Source organism: Cimex lectularius, unplaced genomic scaffold, assembly GCF_000648675.2.
Source record: "Cimex lectularius strain Harlan isolate CLEC.00 unplaced genomic scaffold, Clec_2.1 scaffold21, whole genome shotgun sequence".
NCBI lineage: Eukaryota > Metazoa > Arthropoda > Insecta > Hemiptera > Cimicidae > Cimex > Cimex lectularius.
This window is the reverse complement of record NW_019392671.1, coordinates 2,432,909-2,445,817: the sequence shown is the minus strand read 5'-3', so window position 1 is coordinate 2,445,817 and position 12,909 is coordinate 2,432,909. Positions and strand designations below refer to the sequence as shown.

Sequence of the window (12,909 nt, the reverse complement as noted above, 5' to 3'; positions counted from 1 at the left end):
GGAAATGGAAAAAGTAGAAGTAGAAGTGGCCAAGAATTTGTTGCAACAACTGACTTGCAATTTGTTTTTGTTTTCTTTGAACCTTTGCACTTTTTTTTTTACTTTATGGCCGGTTTTGACATGTCGGTATTTCACCGTTTGTGCCAGGGTACGTAGCATGGCTCCAATAAACAACGGTTAATGTCTATGCCTCCGCACAGCTGAATAACGGTGCTCGTGGGCGGGGGGGGGACTTCGATTGTTCTGAAACGTTATAAATCCACCGAGGAGGCATCGAAAAAAAAACAAAAAATATGAACGCTTGCACAAATTTTCAAAATATATATACACACATAGAAATTATAAGCTTACATAAAAACACCCAAAATGTTAACTTATATTATGCATTCAGTTTCTCAAGGCAATGTTAATAAACAACCTCATCTCCACTACTCAAGGCAAATAAACAAACCCTCCTTTTCCCTCTCCTATAGTATACAACCTTAACAATTTTTCCTAGATTAGTAAACAACCCCTATCACATCTAATAAACAACCTCCCACTAATTTCCCCTAGACCACTGAACAACTTCCCACTAATTTCTCCTAGGCCACTGACCAACCCCCCACTAATTTCCCCGAGACAACTGAACAACCTCCCACCCTTTCTTCTGACGTCTATCACGTGCTGTAAACAACCGCCCACTATTTTTCCCTGTAACTCTAACAGCGTTCTGCTCTTTTTTTTCCTTTAACTTAGTAGCCAGCATCTAACATATGTAGTGAACCAATCTTATTCATCATTATTCAACTTCTATCCCTTCCTGTAAATGTGAATTTTGTATTGTTCGACTTTCACAACTCGAATCCACTTGGGAAGTAACGTAAGTAACTAAACTCGACCACACACCAACACAATGTACTTGTATTGTAAGTCGGTCCTGAGGGCAACCTTCTAGCTCCAAGCAAGTCTTGTGCACACCTGTGGGCTGAGCCCTATTCGATCCTCAGGCAGGAGAGGGCAGTTGTTATCCCTCCCCCAACTGGTAGCCAGGCTAGCTTGTGACAAGACCCCTCCAGAGTGGTGGAGCTACTTTTTGATTGGTGGCTTTGTAGTGTGATGCGAACATTCTAGTTGCTGATCTCAACGCTCGCGCCATCTGTGAAGGGTGTGTGTGCTTGCTGTTTCTATAGCTACAACGGTCAATTGAGAAAATGCATAGCACTCACAAATGTTTTTTTTTTTCAAAAAACATCGGCACCGGGAGGTTTCACATAACCTCGTAGTTGAAAGACCCTCGTAAAAAAACTTCTTAGTTTCTTCCCATTTAGACTAGTAAAAAAAACATCCATCACGGTAGTGAACAACTTCCCCCTTTCAGCTTAGTCCCATAAACTACTTCACGTGCAGTCACCTCTGACACTTTTTTCCCTGGTAACCTACATCCATCACGTAGCGTTAAGAACCTCGCTCTTTTCCCAACAACTATCCGCACCCCTCCACCAAACTACCTCGCCATTGGTTTCCAAACGTCACTGATTCGTCTTCATCGTGTCATTCCTAGGCGGATGAGGCGGGGCGATGCGTTGCCGTCGCCGTTTCGACCAGTGGTCCGGTGAGGCGCTCGGGTCGGAATGAAGTCCAGCTCAAGGGAAGAAGAAGAGGAGAAGAAGAGGAAGAAGAAAAAGAAGGTGGTGGCTGATGGGAAGCAGCGATGACGGCCAGGCTCGCCACGTCGATTTTGGCCGGCTTGCTCGCCTCGCTCGCTCTCCTGCCCACCGCCTCGCACACGGCAAACACCGACCCACGCCTCCTCTACAATTCCTCAATCGCCTTCGACACCGGGTAAGTCAAAAGTTACACAATAAAATTACAAGTGGTGGGTTTTTCTCTAAACTAATTATACTTAATTTATTTAACCCTTCTCTTCCTAAACTCGGCTTGTCTGGGGGTTGTAAGCAATTCGGCTAAATTTTTCCCAGTGTTATTAAGAGATTAATTGTAATTACACTCTTGTATTTCACCTCTGAGAGGGGGTTCAATATTAATTAACCCTTTATTAACAAACAAACAAAAAACTTTTACAAGGTGGGGTGGTTTTAATAATTAATTTAGGGTTGTATCGCGTTAATTAGAAAGGTTTTGAGTGCTGTCTGCTCCTCGTTGTCCACCTAGTCCATTATCTTCACCCTTCTGTCCAAAATTTGTGGTTTATTTCGATTCGAGTTGGAAAATAACGGCTCGACCTCGAGTCTAGGGTTCCGTTTTAACTTAAATTATACACTCGGACATAGGTCGGTGCCAAGGCTCCCCGTCAAAAGTTGAAATTAACGTCTGTAACCGGCTAGGGTCTGAATCCATCCCCCTATTAACTTTATTAACTTCTCACCCTCCGATCCGGGGGCTAATTGTGTTTATTCTTCCTCGGATCTGCGGTGTTTTTTTGGGCCCGCCCGGCCTCGCTTCAGCCGTAAATTTCCGAATGCGGGAAGTTTTCCAATCAGGCTTTTGAGAAAGGAACCCGAATTAAAATCCAAGTGAAGGTTTTTGAGAGGCGTTCAAATCTCGACTGTGACGTCAACAGTGAAATGCCGTAAAGCAAAGCATAACGTCAACGGTGACAGTCTTCCATCGAAAATCTGAAACGGTTGGAACGTTCCAACAGTAGCTGACGTCAAAGGTAAAAAGGAGTTATGCGAAAACCAGAAATAGTTGGAACTGTAGCTGACGTCAAAGGTGTAAAAGATTCAAACGGAAACACCTGAAATAGTTGGAACGTTACTCTGGATAATTTTGTTGACCAACGAAACTTCACTTTTGATGGTACCAAACGAAAACCTGGAATTGTTGGATCGTATCAACTGTTGTTGGAGTTTAAAGATGATGTACTCCAGAGGAATATAATCACCGGAGTTCCTCAACACATTTTTACTGTTATGGACAGTCATAAATTATAGATAAATCGTCTCCTGAATGGGACGCTCGGAAATACATTTTATTTAACATTCTATCACTAGGAAACGTTGTTATTCTTTTAATTACCAGACAAAGACGTGGTGGCTCTGGAAGTAACCAGTATTAAACGAAAAGATGAGATGGCTTCACACGAAATCGACTGAAACAGTTGGAACTTTCAACAGTTAATGATGTCATAGGTGAAACGGCGTCAACTACCTGGAACTTTTGGAACGTTTCAACTGTTACTTACCTCGATCAATACGAATCTTGTTTATACAGTGATTTGAAATTATCGGAACGTTGCAACATTTAGTCCCATCAGCGATAAAACTGGCTGTATAAACCATTTGAACAGTTGGAACGTATTCTTCGAAACGTCGAAGGTATAACTCTTTCACCGAAAACAGGAAACTTTTGGAACGTTTCAACTGTTACTTACCTCGATCTAATACGAATCTTGTTTATACAGTGACTTGAAATTATCGGAACGTTCCAACATTTAGTCCCATCAGCGATAAAACCGACTATATCAACCATTTGAAAGTTGGAACATATCCTTTGAAAGACATCGAAAGTATAGTTCGTTATCCGAAAACTTGAAACTTTTGGAACGTTTCAACTGCTATTAACCTCGATGACGAATCTTGTTTACACGGTGATTTGAAACTATTGGACGTTCCAACAGTTAGTCTCATCAGCGATAAAACTGGCGTTTTCGCCTAATTAGTTAACTGAAACATGAAACTTTTGAAACATTTCCACTGAGAAGTAGGCCTTATTAAGTAGCGCACTCTATTTTTATGATTTCGACTAATTCGTTCGTTTTAATTGGGTTCTAAATTTTAAAACTTCACAATGTTTAAACTTCCAATAGTTGAATATTAAAGTGGTCGTTTCGGGCCAATCACAGGGCCTTCACCTGGCCTCACTTCTTATTCAGTGGATCGCTCAAAACAAAGAGTCTACAACAGTTTCTCGCCTTTTCACTGCAGGGGGCGGCCGGCCGGACCCAGTTTGGAATAACTGCGGTTCGAGGGGGGTCTCAGGCGAATCGATTCGGGGACGGATCCCACCCCGTGCCACCGCCTCCGCGAGGGGTGAGACGCGATCCTGGGTGCCTCCTTTTCGGATTCCCGCTTTGTCCTTGTATGGGGTATCAGGCTGGAGGCATCAACCATTTTCGTCGACAAACAAGCCCGTCGAGATTTTTCTCTACCCCCACCTCACCCTCAAAAGGACAAAGAATCGATCGGATAATGAAGCGGCTGAAGTGTCTTCCCCCCGGATCGGACCAGAAAAGTTCAAGTGGTCATTGGAGATGGTTCGCGTCTATTGTGCAAGCCCGTCCGGAAACCACTTGGAATCCAATTGAAAGAGAAAAACCAGAGGGTGCTGGTTTTATCTGTCTATATCCAATTGCAATTTTGTGCTAAATCTTACCTCTACAGTAAGAAACTATTTCATATCATTCAAATTTTGACGTTATCTAATTAATTATTATCAAAATCTTAAGAAAACCACCATATTCTGGTGAATAAGTCAGAAAATTTAACGGTGGAACGTTCCAAAAATTTCAGGTTTATAGATGGCATTTAACCTTTTTCAACCTCTGAAACGTTCCAACTGTTCCAAATAGTCGATTCAACTATTTTTATTATCTGAAAGCAACTAAATAGTGGAACGTTCCAATAGATTCAAATCATCGTGCCAACATGTTTCGGCCTTGACGTCAGTGACCATTGAAACGTTCCAATAGTTTCAGGAATTCATTTGACACCGTTTGACGGCATTGAAAGATAAAACCTTCCAAAAGTTTCAGGTTTTGTTTAACACCGGTTCACATTTGACGTCGACCAATTTTAAATGGCACATTTGACTAATCCAGATGGTTCATTCATCCAGCTTTACCTGAGAGTATTAAATGGTGGAGCGCTCCAATATTTTCAATTAACCGTGTTTTGCGTTTGGCGTCACTAAGCGTTGAAACGTTCCAAAAGTTTCAAATTGTCGTGTGGAGAATTTCCTCTTTAGAGTCGTTTATGCATNTAAATTTGCATTCAGTTAGTTTCGAACTGGTCTTGAAACAACACCTGTGTTTAAACTGTTTCTTAACCCGTCTGATATTCCAGTTGTGTAAGAATATAATACATTATGTATTTAAAATGTATGATTGTACACAACGTTAAATAATATTTTTATTGCAGGAAATATCAATTTCTTTTTTAATTGTTTCATTCTTCCGTTGTTTTGTTTGATTTAGTGTATTGTAAGTTTTCGGTGACAGACATTGCATGTAGTGAATTATTTAACTAATTTATTTATAGTTTTTTTTTTTGTAGAATATAAGATTGATTCTTTTGTTAGTTTTAATTGTTTTGCTGAAGTCTGAAATTATTTTAACGGTAAGATAAACTATAATATATATCACTGCTATTATAAAGTATTCATTCTAAATCTGAAGTGTTTCATTTTTTGCAGCTCCATCATGCTTTGTTATATGTGTGGACGTTTCTTCAAAAATAAATACACTCTTGCGCGACATGAACTCGCATCCTCATGTCGTAGAAGTTTCAATACGGCCGTTAATTTGTCTTGTTCGAAATGTGGAAGAAAATTCATTCGTCGAGACAATTTATTAAGACATGAACGAAAAATTTGCCGTACTTCTATAGAACATCGAACATTGCCCGAATATATGGACACAGAGACCTTCAACAAAATGTCAAGCGAGATATGTTGGTCATGTGGAAAACTTACCAAAAGAGATAGTGAAGAATCATATAATGAATGCAAATGCAACAGAGACAATATTCATGAAGCGCATTGTGATACTGAAAAGGAAGAAAGTGAAATGGCCGAAATATTTGCATGTTTATGCGGATATTGTGGTTCATCGTTTGCCAACGTCTACACATGTATAAGACATGAAGAAGAGTGCATAGAAAACTTCCTGGAAGAAAGGTCCTATAGATGTAGTAAATGCGGACATGCTTTCTTCCAATCGAATAAGCGCGAAGAACGTGAAAAGCAATGCCAAAATTTATTTTTAATGTCATGTGGCAAAGAATGCAATGGTGTTTTCCATAGTTTCCACAATCTAAAAAGACATGAAGGATTCTGTGGAAAAAACAAAAATAAAAGACTAAAAGGTGAGCCTAATAAAGCTTCTCTGTTGGCCGACCGTGGCACCGAGTATGAAACAGCATGTGAGGGTAGCCTGAAATCTTACTTTTTACGATCACGTTTCAATAATGATATTAATTTATTTTTAAATGATATTAAAGAAACAATATGTATGCATATACAAAATGCATTACAAATATTTAAGTCATTAAAAGTTAATTTCGTGTTGGAATGTGTATTCCAAAATTCAGTACACGATATTTGTGACAGATCATTTAAAACACGAAACGTTGAAGTATACATCACTAGTGATCTAGATTCGTTTCTCAATGTAGCATTTAATAAACTAAAGAGAGAATTGGAAGAAGCCGAAATGAAAAAAAGTGGGTGGTTTTTGGAAGCGATAGACGGTTTGAGAATTAAAATTAATAAATTCAACCCCCTGCGATGTAATAGCTATTTACCGTTGCCGAAGAAAATCAATAATAGAAAAGCATGCATAAACGTTCAAAACTCTGATTCACTCTGTTTTAAATATGCCATCCTAGCGAAATTAGTCCGCAAAAACCCTCACAGGGTTAATAACTATAAAAACCTATCACACGGTTATAATTTTGATTGCGTGGAATATCCCGTCCACATCAAAGATGTATCATTGTTTGAAAAAATTAATCACATAAGTATAAATATATTTGGAATCAATGATAAATCAGATGTGTATCCTATAAAAATTGTTGACGAAGAATTGGAAGATCATAGGGATCTGTTAGTCATTTCTAACAGTGAAGGGACAAATCATTATGTGTTTATAACGAATTTTGAAAGGTTGGTGTCCTCTCAAATTTCCAACCATAAATCGAAAATATTCATTTGCAAGCGCTGTTTTCATCACTGCCCGAATAAAGAAAAATTCAACGGTCAGAATTTTTAGGGTCATCCTTCCACAAGACATAGAATTTGTTGAATTCAAAAACGTGGAAAGGGTGTACAAACTTCCATATGTTGTATATGCCGATTTCGAATGTATTCTCAAGCCAATATCCGATTGTCAACCGAATCCCAATTATCGATACACACGTATGTGGAACAAACACTCACTAATGAGCTTTTGTGTATATTTGAAAATTTCGGAAGAAGTAAAAAATGAAAGTAATGATTTACCACACTGTCCATACCTATACAGAGGTCCGAATGCCGGGGAACATTTTATGAAATACATTTATGATTTGGCTGTTAAGGTAGGAGACATCTGCAAAAATCAGAAAACTATGATACCCCCTACTCCTGAGGAACTGCTAGCCGCTCAAAATTCTAATGTTTGTTGCGTTTGCGGTAAACAAATTGAAACGTCTGACGTATCAGTCTGTGATCACAATCACATAACGGGTCGTTTCAGGGGTATTGCCCATAAAAATTGTAATTTAAGAGCAGTTGTACCAAATTTCCTTCCAGTGATCATTCACAATTTGAGCGGTTATGATAGTCATTTTATAATAAAAAATNAAAAAAAATATACATGAACAATATAATTTCTTATGATAATTATCAGTAATATCCTAAAGTATTAAATTTAAATAAATTTAAAAAAAATAATTTTCTCTTTTTTATATATAACCTCCTAATAATTTGTTTTGTAAATTCAAAACTAAAGATTTCCTTTTTTACAATAAACGTTTTAATTAAAAATAAAAAAATTAACTTACAATCAAAATATAATTATGAATCAAAAAATTAATTTTCTCCCTTAATGAACAAACAAAATAGATCCTCTTCTCCCGAATGAGTATTTTTTTTATGGCTCACCGTTGATAAAAATGTTCACTTATTTTGGCCGATGTTCACGGTACTGCGATCAGCGTAAGACTCCCTCTTCTGTTTTTCTCTTGATCCTGTAGGTCCAGTAGGGCAGCGTTGATTGACCTTCGTAACAGTTGTATTGATGTTATTCTTCTATTGTGTTGACGTATTGATCGTATTTTGTTAATATATATTTATTGAAAATGATGTTGTTGTTATGTCTATTCGAACCTTTTTATTGAGCTCTTTCTGCGGAAATACTCTAGAACCCATGATGAAATGACAGTTGAAAGACATAGCATCAGAATGTATAAAATGGATTGATGATATGAGTTTTGACTAGTCTAAAAGATGCGTTTAGTGAAGGAACACGTGACTCTGGCTTAAGTAAGATAGTAACCATCAATTAAAGAGTACCGTAGCAGGAGTACTTTCCCCTGATAGTGTAAGATGTTTAATATCTAGACCGTCTAATTGCGGGAAAACACATTTAATGCTTAATTTATTTTAAATACAAACGGTTTATCATTTCAAAATGTTTTTATATTTAGTAAATCGCTGTATCAGCCAAAATACCCTCAACTTAAAGTAGTATTCTCCAAATTAAGTGAAATCGGTCTTTATCTGTTCAAAAATAATGACGTTGTCCCCGCAGATAGAAATGTATCTTCAAATTAATTTTCATATATTCACTAATTTCGTGGCCCGCTTGACCAATTTTCATCTCAACTAAAAACCTTAATTAATTGTAATTAATTTTCATATTCGATGATATAGCTTGTGATAAGCAGGATCGGGTTAGATCTTATTTTTGCATGGGACGGCATAGTGGTATAGATTCTTTTTACCTATGTCAAAGTTACTCGAGGGTCCCAAAACATTTAATAAGAGATAATGTCAACTTACTTATCATTTTTAAGCAAGATTTATTACATATGAGAAGGATTTAGAACTCCTGAAGGAATAAAAATGGCTTTTGAATTTCTGGAAAAAGTTGGTGAGACTCCATCTAAGTACGTTATGAAATTTTTAAATAATGACCTAGGAGGGTTGAATCAAACTTATGGGGTAAGTTACGATGGAAAATAATTTACAATGGGTGACAGTATAGACACGATTGGAAATAATGAATTAGAGATTGGGGAAGAAAGATGCATCGCTACACCGGGACTCATGGAATTGATATTCATGAAAAACCCGAATTTGACGTTTGTGGATGCTCATGATAGAAAACATTATAAAAATATTCTAACGCATACGAACGCTCACAAAAAACGTTACAGTAGCAGTGCAGATATAAAATATGCTATTCGTACGCATCCCAAATGGCCTGTGATTTCCTCCATGTTTAAATGCTAGCCTCAGAAGTCAAAAACGGGGCTGCCTAAGATTCCGCAACCAAAACGTGGCTTCGGGGTAGTAGATTTCAATCACCTAATAGAAAGGTTAAAAATTTTATTGACCTCTCGTGACCAGATTAGTAAATCTGAAATAGAATTTATTGAAAATAAACTTCAAAAAGCTCGGATAATAGTATAAAATCCCATATCACATCGATACTGATCATTTCCTCATTGGTATCCACGTAACAAACATGTCAGAGTTAAAACGACAAATCGGAAAAGAAATTCATCGAGCCGCAAGAAAAAATTTCAAAAAGCGAAAAGTAATATTGAAGGGAATCGACGATTTATGGCAAGCGGATGATAGAAGTGATACCTCACAGTAACCAAAATAAAGGTTTCAAATATATATTGGTCGTGATTGATTGTTTTTCAAAATATATTTGGGCGATGGAAGTAAAAAGAAAATCGGCCAAAGAAATAAGCGGCGCGTTCAAGAAAATCTTACATTCATCCGAGGTTCGTGTACCAAAAAATTTACAAACCGATCGAGGTAAAGAATTTTACAATAAAGAAACAAAATCTCTGTCTAAAAAATTCCATATAAATCATTATTCCACCTTCAGTAATATGAGGGAATCCATCGTAGAACGAGCGATTAGAACCTTAAAAACGATGTTTTGGACAACATTTAGCCTCCAAGGATCTTACAAATGGTTACAATTGCTGCAATCGCTGTTCAATGAATTCAACAGTAAAACACATCGAACTATAGGCATGGCACCGGCAGCTGTAAAATTGAAACCCATTTATTAGAAAATATTTTCGTTTTAAAACATAAAATTAATAAAAAGAAAAGAAAATTCAAAATTGGGAATCACGTAAGGATATCGAAATACAAAGCAGAATTTAGTAAAGGTTACACTCCCTGTTGGTCAAAAGAGATCTTCAGTGCCGTAAATTTAAAAATAACAATCCTGTGACGTATATCTTGATGGATTCAACAGGCCAGGAAATAGCAAGAGGGTTTTATCAAGAAGAATTACAGCTGAATATCCAGACAGCTACTTAGTAGAAAAAGTCATTAAGAAAAATAAAGGAAAAGCCCTAGTAAAATGGCTCGGTTTCGATTCCACACACAATAGTTGGGTCGATATGAAAAATTTAAACATATAAAACAATCGTTTTTTTTTTAAATATTTTAATCAGTTTGTGTGGAACCCCCAACGAATGAACATGGCCCGAAGACGCAAATCTAAACGAATAACTCCGAAGAAAATCGGTGGTTGTAAATTATACCCTTTGTCGAAGAAAGCGAAAGATCTATTACGTACTTGTCCAAAATGGAGCCTAACAAATTTTGACATTTCTGGAATAGGTCGTTCAAATAAAATTTCGGGTTTTAGGGGTGTTTTTATGAGAAATAATCTGCCTAAGAAACTGCGTACAAACGAATGTGCAATATTTAATTTGGATAAAAGTCATCAAAATCACAATGGAAATGTTAAATGTAGAAGAACGTCCAAGTTTCGATGAGATCATAGAAGGTATTGAACTACATTCACATTAACAGTATGCATTAAATTACAGCCTGGTGATGAGATTAGAATCACTGTTCAACACCAAGATATTTACACATTGCCATGTGAGAGTTTTCTCTATTTAGAAGGGAAATTTTTAAAAGAAGACGGATCGGGTGTACCAGCGAATGGTAAATTAACTCAGAATGCATTCGCTTTTTTATTTGATGAAATTAGATACGAAATATGTGGAACAGAAATATATAAGATTAAAAATCAAGGGATTTCAAGTACTTTAAAGGGTTTATGTTCTATCAAGCGTGACGGCATAAATGAAAACGTTGGCTGGATCTCACCAGGATCTAAAACTCTAAGTTTGAATTCGAGTGAAGGCCATTTCAATGCTTGCATCCCATTACGATTGCTACTCGGTTTTGCAGAAGATTACCAAAAAAAGATCATCAACGAGAAAAAAGAGCTCATACTGATACGGTCCAGAGATGAGTCTTTCATTTCAACAGATAATTCGGAAAAAGCGAAAATAGAGTTGACGAATCTTTCTTTGAAAATTACTTGTCTCTATTGAAACGAATATCAAAGACTTTTAATGTTGAAGTATTTAAAAAAGGAGAAAGTTATATCTGTACCATTTAGAAGCTGGGAAATGTACGAACCCGCTCCTTCCTCTGACTCAGAGGTGGTTGGGGGCGGTTAAAACTTCTACTCAAATGGAAAAACCTCGTTTCGTAATTTTGGCATTCCAGTTATCTAGAAATGCCAATCCAAATCCATTCATTGGTGGATTCAAATAAATTTGATCATTGCTGTTTGACGAATGTAAAACTCTACTTAAATTCAAAATGTTATTCATATGATGAGTTAAACATACATTTTTCAAATAACCAATGCGGAATGTTATTCTATATGTATAAAAATTTCCAAAAAAATTTCTACGCTGATTCATCTCCATCCCCTCTACTTTCATTATCTCAATTCAGAGACGATGCTCCACTTATCATAATCGATTGTGCCAATCAGTCCGAATCCATAAAAACTGGTCTAGTACACGTGAGGCTCAAATTCGAAGCTAGTAAACCGTTTCCTTCTGATACCACCGTTTTTTGTCTAATCATACATGAAAAATAATAGAATATAATCCTTTCACGAATATCGTACGTAGAATGGTATGAATTTATGTACTCAGCACATTCGATTCATTCGCCATCATGACTTCAAACAGAGCATGTGTCGTTGAAATGCAATGCTTTGTCGACAGCACAAATGCATATATTATAAAAGAATTGTCAATTTTAGATTTGGATCACTTTTCAAGTCAACATTGGGTTTTCAAACCTCCAGAGGAATGCGAACTAAACGTGTCCAGTCTTCGAGTAAATAACTGGCTCAATCGGAATTTCCATAAAACAGAATGGGGAGATTTATAAAACGAATTTATGAAAAAAAAATTATTAAACTCAACTGCTGCTTTGTAAGGACGTACTGACCACCTTTGTTAAAACATCTGTGGATAAAGCAGGGATCGAACCCGCGACCGTCAACGAAAGAATGGTACCACATCTCTCACATCAACGTCTCCACGATGTTATTTTAATGCGATAACACGGTAACTTCTACGAATTGAGAAATCCATACAAGCGAGAAGTTGCTTTTCGACCTCTAATAAAAGCATATTTCCTACAGATGTGAATGATGATATTTATTTTATTAAAATTAGCTTAGCTATTTTTTAATTTTAGTTAAATGACATTTATTAAAATTGTTAGTTAAAATTTTTAGAAGAGTTTAAAAATTCAGTCGGAGTTGGAGATATGATCAAGTACATAGGTTTGTGTATAGAGGGGGCAACGAGCGCATATGTAAGAGGAGGATGGTTGGGCATGTAGAGGGGGTGTGACGAAATAAACTTGTACGATCATGTCTTACGCGACTCACTCTATCACCGACTTTCGAAGTGTGCATACACACGTATTGGTAAGTATGTTTTAACTTATTAACCACGATACAATGCTCTAGCTAATAATACTTATCTATACATTATCGTCTATTTTATACAAAGGATGTATAGAAGAACAATATATAAAAAAAAGGCGCAGCGAGATGTCCTCCCCGTTCGCTTCATACATGTCGACGATGGCAAAAAAAGACAACTGCATTGGCAAAATTTCACA

General features: G+C 36.8%; 1 protein-coding gene across 1 annotated transcript; it reads left to right on the top strand.

Moving 5' to 3' along the window:
- The first annotated feature begins 5,306 nt into the window (after positions 1-5,306).
- On the top strand, positions 5,307-7,553 carry LOC112126369. Its single transcript, XM_024225308.1, has 2 exons — positions 5,307-5,339; positions 5,416-7,553. Exon 2 carries the CDS (start codon positions 5,423-5,425, stop codon positions 6,989-6,991), a length of 1,569 nt encoding a protein of 522 aa, XP_024081076.1. The 5' UTR covers positions 5,307-5,339; positions 5,416-5,422; the 3' UTR covers positions 6,992-7,553.
- Positions 7,554-12,909: the final 5,356 nt, after the last annotated feature.